Source organism: Colobus angolensis, unplaced genomic scaffold (assembly GCF_000951035.1).
Source record: "Colobus angolensis palliatus isolate OR3802 unplaced genomic scaffold, Cang.pa_1.0 Scaffold5, whole genome shotgun sequence".
NCBI classification, from domain to species: domain Eukaryota; kingdom Metazoa; phylum Chordata; class Mammalia; order Primates; family Cercopithecidae; genus Colobus; species Colobus angolensis.
In genome coordinates this window covers 26,373,783-26,393,702 of record NW_012118487.1, presented here as the reverse complement: position 1 = coordinate 26,393,702, position 19,920 = coordinate 26,373,783, and the positions used below count along the sequence as shown (strand labels likewise).

Below are 19,920 nucleotides of genomic sequence, written 5' to 3'. Positions count from 1 at the left end.
CTTGCATCTCATACAAATGAAAAATAATGAAAATTCAAAATGCCAAGAAGACTTCAATTAGGGAAATTTCAACAAATTTTATGAACAGTGGCTTTAAGGTAGACCTTGAAGGATTTATTAATATTAGGGAGAGGATAAAGAAACAAAGTTTTCTGCAAGTAAATACAGATAGGCACAAAAATATGGTGTAGATCTGTTGTGAGGAGTGAAGTTTTGTTGTAGTAATAGCAGGTAAATGGGAGAAAAGGGAGTGTTGCAAAGGTTGGGATAACTTGTAGAGTGCATCAATCTTTAGGTTTTACCCCAAGAATGAGGAAATAACTTGAATTCTAGAATGTATTGAGTGGTAAGTCTAAATTTGGACTGAACTGAGTTTATAGCTGGTTCTAATACATATGAAATGATTCACCATTTATTGAATAGGAATAAAAATTTATGTTGCTGCTAGTTTTAAATGAGACAGAGCATAAAAATTGCTTAGCTCAGTATCTGGTGTAGAGTAAGTACTCAATGTTTGTTAATCACTATTAACATATATAATAACCTTAGCAATAAATACAAAATCTACAATTGAGCAATACAGCCTGAAGGCATGGAAGTGGTATGGTAAACTTGAACTTGATTTATAAATTCAGACTTTAAAATCAATATTAAAGTAAGGAAATTATAGAGAAACACTATAAATGATTATTGTGCATAGGACAAAAGGAAAATTAGAAATTATTACTGAAACTCTATGTTGGACCATATGAATAAATGGTAGTATAGCACCTCTACTTTCATATATCTAGTTCACTTTTCTTTAAAATTGTCATTCATTTATTTCTTACTAAAATTCATATTCTTGACTTATAAAGTCACTGTTTACCATAATAAAAAAGTTAATCTCTTTCAATTATTTACCTTATAGACTTCAAATAAAAAATGAATTTTTTAATGTTTTACTTGCATAAATATAGTAAGAAAACATGTTTCCCTAATGAATTTGAAATTCTGACAATGAATTTATTAATAAGAATAAACCTTGTTTATTCTTCTTCCGTAAACCAAATATTATGATAGTCCAAAAACTGTTTTCAAATGTATCTGTTAAAATTGATCTGTAGTGTTATCAAAAGTATTATCAAAAGTATTATCAACACATCATTTTCATCCATGACAGATGACAATTTAGATATAATACAGTTTCTCCACATATCCCCTATTTTGCTGGATTTCCCTGTTATGGTTCATTTTAAAGGCTCAATGTCATCCTTTTCATGTACTTCATTTTTGTTTGAACCATATCTTAAAGAACTCTAAAACCTGACATTTTACTGCGTTATTTCTTGTTCAAAAGGAAAAGCAAGAAATAAAACATTGTACCAGATAAAGTAAACATGAAATAATGCCTGAATTAAATAAAATAAAAATTTAATTTAATTTAAATGAAAACAGGAATGTGATTGTCTGAATATTATTTGTTTGACTCAAAATAACCAGTAATTTCTTCATTGTATATGGATAGCTATAGTGAAGATGTATCAGCAGATTTATAACTCAACTAATATGATACAAAATATTTCCTCAGTTGGATTCACCATGAATAATTTTTACAGCCACTGAACATTGTAAAGATACAGCACATCAGGGCCATCACTGATGCCCACCCAAAACTGCCTCCACAGCCACCACCACTAATTTTACATGTAAATTAATCTTGCTTTTATGGTCAAACAAAATAAAAAGCGATGTGTATATAAAATAAGCATTTAGTCACATTCACAGAAAGTTTCCAAAATGTTTTACCATTATTTTATGTATGTATTCTCAAAGATAAAATTATTTATTTAATGGTGTTGCTTTGTCAAGCCACAGTAGAATGCTTTAAGAGTTTCTGTTAAGTTATATACTCCTGTATTTGAAGTTTTATCATTTTAATAACAGTTGCATCAAGAAAAATATAAATTCATAAAATAAGATGCTATGATACGATATATAATGCGCCCTTTCCTTTTGACAGAAAAGTAATATATCCACTTAATGATACAAAAACCTCAATGTACATTATCTTTTTCTTTACCAAAATTTTATGAGAACTAGCTAATGCTATGTATGATTGATTCAAAATATTGCATGTATTAGATATGTGTATTAATAGGCCATACAATGTACACTTTAAATTCACATAAGAAAATTCTTAAATTCTCACAATGAACTCTGCCCCTCTCTCGATGTATTCATTATGTCTTAACTACTGACATATTTCTTTATGCATTTTAATTCATATTTGGGAGTGTTTTTACTAATGAGTAAACAGAGTAATCTCTGCAACCACATAATTGACTTGTTTAGGGTAAAGTAAGTGTGATTTACCATTATCAGCAAACCCAAAATCATATGTAAGAAAGAAAAAACGTACCTATATATGCATACATATTCGCTTATATATGGATACCACAGCTGTCTCTTAAGAGAATACTGGATCCTGTGAGATCAACAATCCTGTTTTACTGAACACTTTGATGAGTTAGCATAAGGACCTCTGAGAGAAGAAGCAAGAGCTATTTTACTTTGCATAATAAAACTCAAGACTCAAATCTGCAATGTGGAGTGTTTCTTAATTATGTGTTATTAATGCTCCATTGATTTCTTCAGTAAAAATTGTTGTAGCATAAGTTTATTTAGAGTCTTTATTAAATTCTAGAGCTTAGAGTCTACCAATAATACCCACAAAAACTCTTCCTTTTTAAAATAATTACATATGCATATGTTAAAAATAACTTGTTCTTTAAATCCAATCTCATTCACCCATACAACAAAAACATTACATAGCAAATGTGGGCTAGGAACATAACTAACAAAATACTCTGTGAAAAGAGGTGCAGGTCTATTATGTTCATCCACTTCGGACACAAGAATCCTTTCTTACAAGTGTCAGAGCAGAGCACAGGTAACACAGAACATAGACCAAGAAGGGTAGTAGACAGGTTTCTCTAACTCAAGAAATAATAAAGGTGACACACTGAAAAGCACTCTGTTTTTCCTGTCTAAGCATTTTACACTCAATGTGTGGCCTGGATTAATATGCTAAACAAAGTTGAACATATTGCTTAAAATAAAAGGAAACCAGGTAACCATAATGAAAAAGAAAGAGTGGCATTATAGATCAAAGCTTGACGGGTACAGTGTGTTTACTTCACTAGAAATAAGATTAAGGAAAGTTATCCAGTGTTTATGTAGATGAAACTTTGCACGCATATAAGAATGCTGGGTGGTTTGCTAACAATGGTTTGCATATGTATACACACAGGCATATATAAAAGTATATGTATATACTTTGACAATTTATGAATATCTTCTGTTTTCAGATAGTGCAGTAGCTCTGGGGATGTAAGGATCCCATGAGATAACAGATTCTGAAAATATAGTTTGTATTTGTTTGGAGTGAAGGGGGGGAGTAAAGAAGGTAAGAGAAACTGTGGAAAAGGAAGGTAACAGTTTCAGAACTTATGTGTATTTCAATATTCACTTTTTGAGAGAGTATAGACAGAGTTGACTGCTGGGATATTTGGAATTATTTGTTAGTTTATTTCTCTTTGTGGGAGGAATTAACATGTGAGGATGAAAGGAGTGAAAACACACCTCACTGAATTGTGACTTTTGTGAGATTTTCATCTACAAAACATTTTTTGAAACAATGTTAATTGCAGCTCATCATCCCAAGATTGTACTTTTCTCTAAATGCCATGGAACAACAGGTATTTTCAATTTCTTCTGTGCTAGGATTTCAATGGAACCACAGCATTTTAGTGCTAAAATTGTATCTCCATATACCCAGCCTGTCCATGAATCAAGTCATAAGATGAGTTGTCTTGATATATGGTAAGCCATATATATAATTTTTGCTTTAACGGATTTGATAAAATATGGGGGAGAATGATATACTTTAACTTTCAGTTTCACAGAATGTTTATTTTTCCCTTGGAGGAGCTTTAAGGAAACATATATCAAACTCAATCCCTTCTTAATCATTTCCTTGCTGTAATTTATGACGGAAAAGGAGTGCTATAGACCACTCTCCAGACTGCCAGTGTGGTGTCCGCTACTTATTCTCTCATCTTTCTTCATCTGTGTAGAAGATCCATAGGCTTTGGCTGTGCAGGGATTACTACTGATCGGAAACACGATAAATCCTTGCCCCTTACTACCCCACTTGGCTCCGAGTACTCTTGCACTCTTAGCACTTATTTCACTGTTGAGGATCCTAAAGGAGTGCCTTCCAGCTACCCTTGTCCTTTCCAGCCCATTCAAATTGAAGAGTAACACTGAGGTCCACGTCAGTGAATTCCTGAATTACCCTACGATATTCAAGTCCAAACCAATATCATCTTGGGGTGTGGTGCTGGGGAGGGGAGGAATGTTATAAGGAAACTTTTTGAACACTAGTTGTTTGTTTACTTGTTTCATTTAGCAAGTCAAGTCATGCCAAATGAACCAAGCTAATAGAGGAGGAAAAAGTTGTGGGAAGTGGCATTTTCAGGATTTTACATAAATGCCTGTTGCTTAAAGCCTCCCTGTCAGTGTGATTTACAAATATCTCTGTTCATCTTATTGCTTATCATGTAATCACTGACTGAAATAAATAAATGTGCATGCACACATACACTCACACCCTCCCCAGTGCAAACATTCATTTTAAGACACTGCATAATCAACCAATCAACCCCTGGACAAAAATGGCAATAATAAGCATATCAATTTCCTCACAGCTGCATTTTCCTCTCAAGAAGTAAGAGCAATTTAAAGATTGATTTCTATACAAATATAACCCCAAAAATGAGAGAAGTGGTTTGAAATTCCAAACAATATAATCAAATAGTAGTTTGGGTTGGGGGGGGATGGTTTCAAGAGTCGGTAAGCCTTTCAAGACATCTCAAATAACATCACTCGAGTTTATGCCTTCTCTTACTACTCACAGGCCTAGCCCTGGAGTGGATATATAAATCATAAGTCATCTCCCTGAATTTGCTCTAAGTGCCCTGTGTGCCAATTGACATCAGCATGTTTCAGCGAGATTGGATTAAATCTGTTTGTACTTGAACTCTAACTGGGAGAGATAGGAGAAGAAATGGGAAAAGAATGATTTGCAGGTGCTACAAAGGGCCAGTTATAATACATCTTTTTTTTCTTTTCCCATCAACTGGCGCTTGTTTTAAATTGCATCAAAGGTATTATTTTAGTTGGTGAAAACGTTAAAGGATTTCTACTTATAACACCAAATAAGCCAAAAGTTAGTTGTTCCCTTGCAATCTAGGTGAAGATATCTTGCTGCTATTCTCTTGTCAACACATTTTATTCCTGCTATGTCAAAAGCTCTAGGAAAGACTTCTGCTAATTCTTGCATTTTGGTAGATTACACTTTCGGGCCTTCCTGGTATCCTGCACTCAGATTTATTATATTTCCCTGCTCTGCACCACGTTGGTCTCCATGTAGTTCTCACTTTCATCCCCCTTCTGCCTCAAACAAATAATTCTCAGGAAGGATTAGTGAAGATTTTTTTCAGGGAGGTTTCATGGAAAAATTCCATGGAAATTACTCATTGCCTAATATCTGCCACCTTCTTAGCTTCTCCTCTTCTTTTCTCAATTCTTCTTACCTTTCTAGAATCTTTACGTATAAAAGAAAATATAACATGTAACTGCCAAACCTACTGATCTTAATTTATTATACAAATTCTACTTGCACCTGCACAGCAAGCTACAATGTTCACACATAAGAAACTGATATTTACATTTTTCTCTCTTCACATTGGAAGCAAAAATAAAATAATTGATTATGTAAATCCTCATGCTTTATGAGAATTACTTGCTTTGAAGTTTAACACAAGCATTGTGAAAACTGTTTCACCAAATCTCCTATGCATTAGCCATGAAATGTTAAAAAAGTTAACAATAGCAGAATTATAATATTATTCAAATATTAAAATATATCTAGTTACATGTAATGATATTGTAATTTCAATTTAATATGACAACTGAGTTGTATAGCTTATTTCTTTGGATACAAATTACACATAAAATAATGAAACATTGTATTATATTTGTCTACAATTGATTTTGGAAGGTAACATATTATCATTTCAAATTTTATTAGACATAATTGACTATTATGAGAATTACATTCATCTTCATTTTTAACAGTCACTTTTAGTTTTACATATCTGTATATGTTTATTTATAGAAATAAAAGTCTAAATTGAAATTCATCCTTTAATGAATTTATATTTCTTATGTCATTCCAAAATATACTCCGTTTGCACTGCATAATCTCTTCAACTTTAAAACTATGGTTTCCATGATTTACTAAATTCTTGCTTAAGTTTAAATTTTTAAAGAAAAATTTTTACTAACTTCAAGTCTGAAAATGTGTCTTAAATGGTATTCTTAAATTCCTCAGTCATGATTTACTTTATGACACTGCATGCTTATCTGATACGCTTAAAGATTAAAGAAGCCTGAAAATTATAGGCACAGAAACAGAAAAACTGGAGGAAAAAATGAGACGAAGCCAGGCAGGGAAAAGTACAGACTTTCAGGAAAATTGTAAATAATCAATGGGGAGCCAGTGTCCCAGTGAAGATTATGAAGTCTGGACAACAACTAGTGAGCAACTGAATACTCAAGCATTATTTTATTCCAGTCCTTAGAAAGAAATGAAGTAAATTGGCTAAGGTCACCAGAGTCAATGGTGAATGGTGTTGCTGGGATATGCAGGCTTAGATCTGTCTGACAGCAGATGTAAATTCTTATTACTGTAGTTACTGGTTCCACACAATTTGTGTGCTCTGAACACAGCATTTGCTTAATGCTGATAAAGTGTTGGAGGCTGAGAAATCCATATATAGGAAACACAGTTCTTCCCTCAGTATCAGACAATCTTTTTTAGGAAATAGTGTATCAATTTCTTCCTTCTTTACTTCCATTCCTATGAGAAACATAAATTAAGCGTCCAGTGGTTTTTAGGCACTAAGAATATAAAAGCCTGATACCTGTCCAGAAGCTTTTCAGACACTGAAGATATAAATTATTTGAAATAAGTGTACCAGCATGAGAGAAAAGCAGATTAATGTGATGTAGAGTCAGAGAAAGAAAACTAATATTAATTCAACACATATGTTGCACACCTTCTGCCTGGCATGGAAATATCTACTGAGCCCAACAGTCAGAAAGTAGTGTCAAATTCTGAAAAACACAATTCATAACGATTCAATCTCAGCAGCACGTATTTAAATACATGCTGAATTTGCTTAGACGTATACTATATGAGCTGGGCACTGTGGCTCACATCTGTAATCCCAGCACTTTGGGAGGCCAAGGCAGGTGGATCACCTGAGGTCAGGAGTTCAAGACCAACCTGACCAACATGGTAAAACCTCATCTCTACTAAAAATACAAAAATTAGCTGGGTGTGGTGGAGGGCGCCTGTAATCCCAGCTACTCGGGAGGCTGAGGCAGTAGAACTGCTTGAACTCAGGAGGCGGAGGTTGCAGTGAGCCGAGATTGTGCCATTGCACTCCAGCCTAGGCGACAGAGGGAGACTCTGTCTCAAAAAAAAAAAAAAAGAAAAGAAAGAAAGAAACTATATGAAATTGGTAAGAGGAAAGACCATATTCAATCACTCAAGTGTTCCGGATGTGGAATAAATTCTCATTATGTTGAAACTACCTTACGCAGTTAACAGTTTATTTTTGGAAACGCATGTTAATTTTTACTCCTTGCATTCACTGTAGTAAAATGAGTAATTACTTCGAGTTGCACTAAGAAATTTGATGATCATCCATGTTCATTAAAATGGGATTCTACATGCAGGTAGAATTGCCATAATTTAATTTTTATTCTTACTAAATTACTCTTACTAAATTAAATACATATAAATAAAGTAGTGACAAAATACCCATGCATTTCACTGCACACTCCTCGAAAGAATATAAAGATGCTTAAAAATATCCTCAATTATACTTTTCACTCTTTTTCATAATATATAGAACTAAAATAAATGTGTGCCTTATAGTTCTTCACAATATTTAGATGTGTTTTGAATTAATATTAGCTCCACTTCCAGCTCTGAGGTAGTCATTTAGAACTCAAAGAGACGCTATGGTCTGACAAAATATAAATTATATCTACAAACACAGAATTACAAATAGTACTTACTGTATGCCACCAAAGTCTATGCTCTTGACCCCAGTAGGTATTTTAATATAATGATAACTTCACATATTATAGGATGAAAGCACTCCCAACTATACACATTTATACCTAGTGGTGTCATACACACTAAAACTTTTCTCAAAGAAATTGTATTAATAGTACATTTTAAAAAAATAAGGAGGATTGATAATAGTATACTAAATACAGTGATAGGGAATAGGCAAGTGAGATAAAAACAAAGTTACATATCTAATTATTGGTTATTAATGCTTTGTCAATAACTTGAAAATAACAAAGGAATATTTATTAGTCATAACACCCAATGACAATTAAATGAAATTTTATCCTCATCAAATATGTATAAAAACTTCATATATTTTTCAGATATCATTTTAAGTGGTGCCATTTCAGTTCAACTCTGATTTTTAAGTTCCTGAGCTATTACAATCAGAACTTAAAAATTGTTAATTTCATCAGATAGTCTGCAGTTTCAATAATTTATTTTCCATAAAAATTTGTAATAATAATAATAATTATTATTTTTGACAGGGTCTTGCTCTGTTACAGAGACTGGAGCACAACGTGTGACCTCAGCTCACTGCAACCTCCACCTCTCAGGAACAAGCAATCCTCCTGCCTCACCCTCATGAGTATCTGGGACTACAGGTGTGTGCCACCATGCCACCTAATTTTTGTAATTTTAATGGAGACAGGGTTTTGCTATATTGCTCAGGCTGGTTTTGAACTCCTGTACTTAAGCTACACCCCCACCTTAGCCTCCCACAATGCTGGGATTATAGGGGTAAGCCACCATGCCCAGGCTGTACATTATGTTATTTAATCACTTTTTTGCTGAGCACATAATAGGTATTCTGAAAATAATGGCTAATTGATTGACAAATATATCAAGCTTTGAAAATATGCTTGACTTTGCAAAGAATAATTTATTCTATCTTTGACTATGAGTTATGATTCTGATTTATTAATCCCCCTTTTTATTTTTTGCAAATTCGAATTATGCAGTCTTTCATAATTCTCACAACTGCAATTTTTAGATGATACAATTTTTAATTAAAATAAGGAAACAAATATGCACAATAATCCAATAATGGCTCACATAACTTAGCTGGAGCAGTTCCCACACATCAGAATTCACTTGAGAAAAAGGACATAATCTTTGCTTGGTTCAAATTCATTTTTAACATTGCTAAGCAAATATTTTTAAATTGTTTCAATAGATTTTAAAGATACATAATACATAATATCATGATATGCCAATCTTCTCCTCATTTTAGCATTTAAATCTCTTCTATAAAGCTTTGCAGTTTTATCACTAGAAGTTAATATTACTTTTTCACCTCTTGTGAATACATCAAGAATAAAACACACTAGCATCTTTTCTCAAAGTGCAGACATCAAACATTTCATTTCAACTTCTTGTATTTCCTAATACAATTTTATATTAATTACAATATGATCTAAAAATGACATGAGAGTGAACAAAATACTTATATTGAATACATTTCTATGACTGTGGCTGCTTCTCCATACCAAGTTTCAATTAACATTCTCTCCATTTGAGAAGTGATTTTATCTTCTAAATTATTTATTTTTGGGGGATATGCCAGCATTTTGTAAGAGCCCAGTCAGAAAAATCTTAATGACAATTTGCAAAAACATCGTTAATTTTTAAAAATAAAACTGTATTTTCACACATTCACACCTCCATTAGGCATAAAGAGAAACATTTTATGGGAAACTCATCACTAATGTTGATAAACAAAGGTTCAGTAAGCCGATATGACAAAGCTAAAGCGAGTGCAATTGTACATGTGTATTTGTTTTATAACTAAATTTCTTTACGATTTCACATGGCTTTCTATTAAATTGGGGATAAATCTTTAAAAAGTTGATCATTCAACTTAGCACCTACCTCATATGGGTGATAATGAGTGTTGTGGTGGGAATGAAAAAATCATCCACTCTGTCAAATTGCTTTCCCACTGGTTGGGTGTGGATCGTGTGGTGAGGCACATTACCACTGGCCAGGGTAATTACCTAAACAGAACACACCTTGGTTAGACCTCAACAATGCAGTCACATCATAGTATAAGCTTTAATTTTATTTAGAGATGAAATAAACGTTTCTGGCAGTTGTTTGCATAGACTTTATGCCATCCTCAAAATTAATATATTATTACACAAATTAGAATTCTGTGATGTTTTGCTTATTTTCAATATAGAAACTTGTTTCTATAAAGAAAAAAATAGAAAAATATTTGTCTTGAACAATTTCAGCTTAAAGTATAAAATAAATAGGCATATAAGCAACTTCTTTATTATAAAAATCCTAATCTTCTTATAATGAGAAAAATAAATGCAAACATACAGGTAATGTGTGATATTAGGACAAAATCCCTTCACTATAACATAACTGGTAACATAGTTTTGAAAACTCCAAATTAAATCATGTGAAATATTTTAAATTTTTAAAATCTTAGGATACATAATTCCATATTTTAAAACGTTTTCCTCCTATCATTGAAAAATAATGGGTTTAAATGTTTTAATAAAAGAGATTTCATCTTTCATAATGAATTTTAAAAAAAACTTTTATAGTCCTTTAAAGAAAAGGTCAACTACATTTAAACTAGTTTATTTCCCTTATTCCATTAGTTACCAAATCCTATTAGTTCTTTACATCTGTTTACACTCCTGTTACCTTTCATTGTTCCTACTGCACAACCGTTGTTCTGGTGGCCTTCTAAAGGGCTTTTTTCCTGCCTTTAATTTATCCCCTTTTAAATACTTTCTATATATGGCCATCAAAATAACTTGCTAAACTACTGACTAAGTTAAATAGTGATTCTCCCTCATGACTAAAACTTCTCCTTGGTTTTTACGACAAGATTTTATTTTATCATTTTTAGTTTTAGAGTTAGTTTGTTTTTCCTAAAGGGTAATTTTTCCTCATTTAAATGAATATAGTTTCATTGAGTTCCATCGGAATCCCTCCTGGCTGGGGCCCACTTCCTGAACAATAGCAAAATGGAAGGCCTCTATTTCAAGTTATTTCCTGGGAATATTTTCTTTAGTTATTGTGCATTTGATAAGACATTAATTATATTCCAATTGTGAAATTTGTGGATTAGAGACTCATTATAATTTTTAAAGCAGTATTTTGAATTTTTTATAAGACATATATGAGTTTTAAAAGTAAAATAAATTATGATAAATCTTTGAGAATCCATCTGAGGACATTAATTGGAAAATATTGTCATATATCTTCAATTATGATATTAGTCTTTATTATAAATATCTCAGAAAATACATATTTTGCTTTTATATTTGACAAAGATGTATGGATTAAATTATAATAAAAATTAAAACATAAAGAAAAAGACAAGTATAATTTTCTGATCCTTGAGAACATACTTCAGCATCGATTTCTCTTCCAGCCTAATCTTTCAACATGATGGCATGGGAAACACTAAATGGCAAGTGAGGACTTGCCCGTATTTCTGGTTTTGTGAATTCAGTTTCTCCAAAGAAAGCATGTCTTAGTTTCCATTTCCTTTGTGAATGTTTCCTGATAATCTTTTGGGAGACGATTATCCATGAATATTTTGACATTTCTGCAGAGTCAGGTCTTTCACAGCAAAGAGCATTGGCAAACTTGGTTTAAAGCTAATGGCATAGCAAAAACGCCTTGGAGACTAGTGATAGTGTCTTGCTCCTGAGAGATTTAGAGAATTATCTCTTTTGAATCATTTACTGACATTCAAGGGAAATGAGCTACTCTTCCTCTTCCAGGGGAAGATTTTCATACATTCTAGAGTAATGATGATTATCTCTCCAGACAGAGGATAGGCTGATATGACAGCAGCCTGAAAAAGAGACTTATAATTCTAGGGTACCACTTCTTTCATGCAACTGTGCTGAACATGCAGGGCAGCATTAGGCTCTCCACGTGACCCAAAGCGGATTAGGGCTGGGGCATAAACACTAACATGCTCCATGAGTGAGAAATGGCCTGTTCTCTGATCCAGAGATCTTGGGTTTCCTATCATACTGTTTGCCTATCTATCTATCTATCTATCTATCTATCTATCTATCTATCTATCTATCTATCTATCTATCTACTTATCTATCCATCCATCTACCTATCTATCTAATCAGTCTTATATCCATATTCATATAATATACACACACATAAACCTTATGTAAATAAATCTTCTTGTATATACCTTTTTAAAGGATATTTCTCAATTCCTGCACTTTATTTTATATTTTAAGTTGTGACACCTTCCACTCCCACCCAGCAAATATTTTTAAAATTTACCATATTCTATTCACACACAATATTTTTATTAGGCATCCAGAGAAAAATGAAGAACCCATTTTTAGATGGCTGAATAATGTGTGTGAAGAACACTTCCATAAGGCTTTTTTCTGTGTACAATGTCAAAGGAATTTGTCTAAACTATTTTGTGGCAGAATTGCAACACTGGGAAAGTTGTTAATCTATCCAAGTAGCATGAATCAAAGGGGAGAGGATGGGATCAATTCTGGAGAAAACTGTATAATAAAAATATATGCAGCTTTAGTTTTTTTAAAGAAAGACATGAAAAAAATTAAACTTTTAAGCTATGCTAATCTTAAGGTTAGTGTATTAAAATAATTTATAATAATATTTTCTAAAAAATCATATATATTGACCTGTTTTATTTATCTTGCAAAGAGTATGCATGAATACAAAATCTCAAATAACAAGCACCTATTACCATATTGTGATAGATGATTCTAAAAGTTACCCTTTGTGAAGATTGTGCTTTGTTCATCAAGAAATTGGCTCTATCATTCTATCTTCTTGAATCTGGGTAGGCAATGTGACTTGCTTTGATGAATACGATGTAGCAAAGTTGGGTTTATGTGCATTTTGAAGCCCATACCTCAGCTGGTCTTGTAGCTTCCACTTTTGTAACCTAAAACTGCTATGCTGTGAAGATGCAGGGTAAGCATCACATGCATGGGACGCAAGGCACCCAGCTGAGCACTACCACCATGCGACAGACGTGAGGGCTAGGACATTCTGAACCTTCCACCTCTAGCCAAGTTATCAGGTAACTGGAGCCCATGAGTGCTCCCAGATCATATCAGCAGAGCTGCCCAGGTAGCCAACTCACAGAATTGAGTCATCCTTTAATTTTAAGACCTCAAATTTTGAGAGTGGATTGATTTGCAAACTAAATAACTAAATTACTATAATATATTTTCAATGTTTCAAATGATACATATTTCTAGTGAATATAAAATGATCCATCATTATGCTAGCTGTATTAAAATATTCTATTTACATAAAAGTGTCATTTGTAAGTTAAATATTGCGATACCGAAAATAACTCAGAAATACTAAAAGTCTTGGTAGTGACAACTGATTAAAAATAAAATTATTTCATTTAAAAGAATTTATTTTAAAATGTCCAAAAGTTAATAATTTGGGGCCTTGTTAAGAGAGGCAGTAGCAAAATCGCAAAGCATTTTGAAAAATACTGTAATATAAAACACATTTCTAGGACCAAACACTCATTCCCATTCCCTTTCTGTTTCTGTTTAAACTTGTAATTATAAAAGTCTAAAGACTGTTCCAAAAGGTCATGACCAAAATGCAGATTTTTTTTTTCTGTATCTGTCAAGTTCTCACATAAACAACTTCAAGGCAGAGGCAAAATCTATAAGAATAACACCTCTATTCTTCCTTTAGAAATAAGCCTTTCCTCAGATAATAGAATATTACCTGATTAGAGAAAAATGGAAATGGCTTTGAGGATTTTGCTGTCGAATTCTCTTTGTCTCTATCATACATGCCTTACCAAAATTGTTGAAAAGTAAATTATGACTTTTTTTCCTCCTCATGGCATCAGCTTTGTCACTATAGGTTATTCTTTTTGCATATAAATATAACCTTTAATACATATAACCTACGATTTTTCCCCGTCCAAAAGTACATGAGTGCCAACTTTTTTTTTGCCCTTTTCTGTGCCTATCTAGTTATGATTAAAGCTGTAGTCTTCAGATGGAAAAATGTCATTGTTAAATGACCACAAATATCCAATAAAATGTTGAAAGCTTTAAAGATCTTTATTTTCTCTAATATACAGAGATGCACTTACCTGTAGTGTTGGTGATGTCTTCTCCAAGGTACCCCAGCTTAGCACCCAGACCTGATCATGCGATTTGTCATAGTGTAATTTAACTGGGACAGGGTCTGTGCTCACTGCCTACAATAAAGAAGAATTGAAAAAAATGTTTTAGACTAAACTATTAGTTTAAAGCTAAGCCGGAAATTATGAAGATTCTAATTTAGATGTCAGATTAAAAATTTAATTTGCCAAATATATAATTTCCTAAGCCCTTATGTGATATTTGAAAATATCATCCTTTATTCATATACAGTCATATAAATTAATAAAATATTATCTTTCTAAATTTTTTATCATATATGATTATCATGATCACAATTATCATATACATGGTAAACATTTTATTATTTGCATAACTGTACATAGCTTTCAGTTCATTTATTACCTATGCACACTGTGAGGTGGGAGAAGCTATTTAGAAACTCAAGATATAAAAGATTAATATATTCATTTTAATTAAGTGTTGAATGCAGGTGAGAACTATGTTTACACTATTAGATTTATTTTATCCCAATTCTGGTTACGAGATTTTACTATCTGTAATGTCAAAATGCCAACAATCTGATATATGGCTGTAATTCTAACGAATGATCAGCTAATTAAGTTTCCTTAATGAGAAATTCAAAACCACAGAAGAAAAAAGTATTATTTTTTTAAGCACCATGTGTGGTATGAAAATGTGTTTTTCTGCTAATATTCATAATATTTAGCATTTACTTAAAACAAAATTCTCAGAAAACAAATTGATGCCAGGAAGTTATTTCACTCACCTTAATTTTATGCTATTCATATTACAACCTAACACCATTTAAAATTAATTTCCAGGAGTAGGTACTTATTTTCTAACTAGGTAACATAAAACAAATTGTATCCAATAAAGCAAACTTTATCCAATAGTGAAAGCATTTCTTCCCAAAGCTCTATTAAATACCCTTAGAGAATTGTCTAAGTACTTATCCATAATGCAATGTTCTTCTCAGTGCATTAGTAACAGGTAAACTATAGTTGTGGTTGGAAATATGGAAATTCATATTTTAAATTAAATGTTAGCAATTAAGTCTTACTAAGGCATCTCTTTTATAAAATAATGCCCTTCATTTTGCTTATTTAAAATTCTCAATATTCTTGCATTACTGGAATTATTATTGGATTTTGGAGCAAACTCACTTAAACAGTTTTTATATTAGTGTCTTTACCCCTTTTTTCCTGGCTAAGAGAGTCAGTATACTGTTTGGGGATCAGATGGACAGCAATGTCCTCAGGGAAGGTAGCTCACTTGGCAAGCACCACAGATCCAAGGAAATTACTAATTCTATTTCCTTTTGACTAATACTGAGTTTCCCAGTCTCTTCAGAGGCTAAGAGTGGTCACATTGCATATTTTAGTTCTGTATTGTAAAGATTAATATGATGCATGATTTCTGAGAATAATACTCCATTCCATCAACAGAGATAACGGAAGGCTTCCTTCCACCACACGTTCTCTTATTTCCCACTTTGAATGCTGTCCTATGAGGATATTAAGCCTCTAGTTTCCAAAGTCATTTAGAGGCCAGGAAGCTACTAGGTTAAGAGGAAAACCCAATACTTTGAGGGTGCAGAGGAGAAAAATAAAAGGAAACTGAATTCTTTATAACCTTGAGTTGCTACACAAACATGGAACAGCTATTCCCGGACTTGATGTTATTTAGGTAATTAAATAGCTTTATTGCTTAAGGAACAGTTAATCTGGTTTCTGTTAATTGTGTTAGAATGCCAGATGTTTCATTTAAATTTTTTCATGTACTAATCAATAATTTCAGTGCATATATAGCCCTAAAAAGTCATCATTAATCAATACACTAATGACAAAGCCATAAGATTTCTTTGATTTGTCATATTTTTCCCTTTATATGTTAAACCTAATCTATGTGTGAATATAATAGCCTATTTTGCATGCAGCTTTAAATGGAATAATCTTTAGATCTTTAAAATGTTAAAGATAAGATAGTCAACACAAATGACAAAAGCAACAGTAAAAAAAAAACCCTCATTGTTATTTAATTGTAAGAATATATCGAAGGTCTGTAAGTAACGGTAAGGATCTGGGAACAATTTGAATGAAAATTTCCAGTTTGCCAGCTCTCACAAATTGCTTTTCTTTTCACCAGGTCTTTCATAAGTATTATCTTATAGAGACATACTACAAACCATAGGTTAGGCTAACACCCACATTTAATGGGTAAGGAAACAGAATCAGACTCCTTGGTGGTCGTCCAGCCAATAACAAGGAGAGATGGGATCTGATAGTCTGTGTTCCTTTCCAATGTGGGAACCTCTCTGCATATGAAAGACACTCCCTCTTAGTTGGTTGTTTATTCCTGGGAATGTGTGGATATGTTGTTCTCTTATTTATGCCTCACGTATAAAAAACATTGCTTTGGGTCTTTTTCCTCTATTGGAGGTTAAAAAGAAACATAAGGGGCTCAAATACATGCCATCATCTCTGCAAGCAATACAATCCTAATGGAGAATCACTGTAAGTCAGTATAGATCATGTTTATGAGCATTTATTCTGAAGCCAATTTCAAACTTTAATTCTTTCACTTACATTAAAATAATAATGACAACAATAATAATAGTACCTTGGGAAGTTACTAAATTTTTCTATGGCTCAGTTTTCTCTACAATAAAATGGAGACTGTAATAATACCTACTTCAAAGGGTTATTGTGAGTATTAGGTGAGACAGTAAAGTACTTAGGGTGTGCCTGGTATTAAGTACCATAGAAATACCACTCATACTACTACTACTACTACCATTAGAAACACTAATTGAGCTAGATGTTTTAGTGACTGTTAGCATCATAATGTTTTCTCATGTAAGTGAAAGAACTGAGACTAGAAGAGAAAATAAACCCGTTTCTGTCCTTGAAGAATTTACAGACTAGAGGGTGAAAAGAGCACTTAAAATAACTTGATGTGTGTCACAAAAATAAAAATAAAAAGGACCACAGACTACGAAAGCTCAGAGAAAGCAGTACAATGCAGGATAAAATATAAGGAAAAGAGGTAAGGCTTTCATTGAGCTTTCAAGAACGAATATTTTTTATGAATGGAAAGAGAATTTTTTTTTTTTTTTTTTTTTAGGAGCAAAACTGCAAGTTTATTTTGGTCACTTAAGGTGTGGGGAAGAGGTCTGTCGGCCTCCGGCAAAGGAGGCCGGCAGAGTCCCCCGGTGGGGCTCTCGGACGGAGTTCCCACAGTCCTGACATCCTGACAGGAGTGGGGCTGTGAGAAGGCCGCCGGAAAGAGAATGTTTTTAAAAGTTAACTTATGGAAATATTTTACAGGAAGTATCAGAAGGCAGTTCATGATGAATTGCCTTCAAATAAATTAGGATATATGTATTTGGAGGAGAAAAATAGCCAATTTTCAAAATAACTTTGGATTTTGAAAAATGTCTACTCAATGATTTCTAAAAGTTTTGAACATTTTGTTTCAGCTTTTCAAAAGTTTTGCACTAAATCCAGTTATTTTGCTGTCTGGTTATAAAAGTTCACCAGAACTGAAAAAATATGCAGATCAAAATAAAAAAATGTAATGTAACATACTTTATTTGGAAAAATTGCAATTTTAAGAAAATTTATTTATAAGTTTACAAGTATAAAATAACACATTTTATACAGGAAACATTTATATGATTTTCATCAACAGAATCATATATTAATGATAAAAATATTTCCAAATGGCTACCTTCAGGATAATATTTTCATGACCCAATTTTCAGTCAGAAAAGCAGATATGTTACTATTAATACCATCAGCTTTGGCAAGGGAATAAATAATGTGCTGGATTTTACAAAACACCTGCTCGTGTGCTCTTGAAATTGACTTTAAAGAATTAGTAAATTTAGACCAATTGGTTTTTACAGAACAGAAGGGCAATATTTTTGACACATAAGAAATTTTGTTTTTGCCACAAGACAACTTCTGAACTTCTTTGTCACAAAAGAGTTGAAATGGTTCTCCACCTGTTATGCAAAGGATTGCAAAGATTCTGTCATCCTTGACTGCCACCTTCCTCCCATACTTCACATCCTCAGGAAATGCAATTGAATCTACCTTCTAAATGATGATCCCTTTGCAACAGCTCTACTATTCCCATTAACACAGTCACCATTATCATTATCATATGGTGTCTAACTTCTAACCTTATACTCATCAATTTTTCTCACAAATTTGTTTGAGTGATTTTTTTTTTTTCATTCTTTAAGCATCAGACAAGTCATGATGATAATCAGCTCCAAAATATCAGTTTCTGGAAGAGATAAATTTTGTGCTGGATCTTACAAAATATCTGCTAAGGTACTCTTGACATTTACAGGATCTTCTAATTTCTTTTAGACTGAAAGCCAAAAGTCCTTATAATGACCACCTGGCCTTACCTGAACTGACACTTCTCCAGTCTTCTCCAGCCTCATCGCCAACTACACTTTCCTCGATGTCTCTGATAAAGAATCTCCTGGCCTCCATTGCTGTTCATCCAATATGTCATCCATGCTTCTGCCTTTTGGAGGGTCTTTCCCTGAAAAGTTCTTCCGTGGAATCCCAATGCCTGCTTCCTCAACATCTTTGCTCATAATTCACTTTCTCAGCACGGCCAGATTGATCACCCTATTTAATAATCAAACCCTCCTTCCCTGTGTGCATACCCCTTCTCCTCAGCTTTCCCAAGCCCTCCTGTCCTTGCTCTGTGCTTTTACATTTTCCAAAAGCACTTACCACCTTACATATGGCATAATTTGTATTTTACTATATTTATCTATTATCTGCCTCCATCTAATAGATTCTACGCTCCCAGAAATTAAGCTTTTTGTGTTTGTTTAGGTCAATGATATAAACCATGCACTTAGAATAATACTTAGTGAAATAGTATTCTCAATTTATAATTAATAAACTTCTAAGTCTACTTAATTGTAAAAAGTAAGTTGCAACATTTTGTAGCATGGCAACTAATTATTATTATTAAGATCATGATCATTATTACTATTACTTATTTTCTTAAAAATTTCTCTGATGTTGAAATTGAGATTATTTTATGTAACAAAAATAATTGAACTCCTGCACTCAGCTTATACAACCTGGCTCTTTTAATGAGGTATTTTACAGATACCTTATTTGTACGAGACACAGATTTTAAAAATTTAATTTTCATAATAGTCTTTTTGTTGAAGTATGCACTATTGTTATTCCTTTTATATGGATAAAAGTAAGCAGAAGACTAAGAGTACCAATGTTGATCCCTTCATATTGTAAAATTCCCACTTTCTTCTCTAGACACTAGAGTTCACTATATGTTACCTGACCATCCAACATGCAGATAAATTCAGGCCTTCAATATTTGTCCTTATAGTAGCTTTTTATTAAATACAATATGATTTTTTTAAGATGAAAAAATTGTGAACTGATGTCACAGGATTCTCTTCCCATAACTAGTCACCTGGAAGTTCTTTGGGTTTCACATGCTCCACTTTGGAGACCACTG

At 32.7% G+C, this 19,920-nt stretch overlaps 1 protein-coding gene across 3 annotated transcripts in view; it reads right to left on the bottom strand.

Annotated features, from left to right (window-relative positions):
• Nucleotides 1-19,920, bottom strand: part of FSTL5 (follistatin-like 5) — an 817,862-nt gene that overhangs the window by 60,072 nt on the left and 737,870 nt on the right. For all 3 annotated transcript variants that reach the window (XM_011959691.1, XM_011959692.1, XM_011959693.1), the window contains 2 exons: nucleotides 14,367-14,474; nucleotides 10,127-10,251 (listed from right to left, as the gene is read on the bottom strand). In XM_011959691.1, the coding sequence (XP_011815081.1) occupies nucleotides 10,127-10,251; nucleotides 14,367-14,474 (233 nt within the window). The remainder of the gene's footprint in view (nucleotides 1-10,126; nucleotides 10,252-14,366; nucleotides 14,475-19,920) is intronic.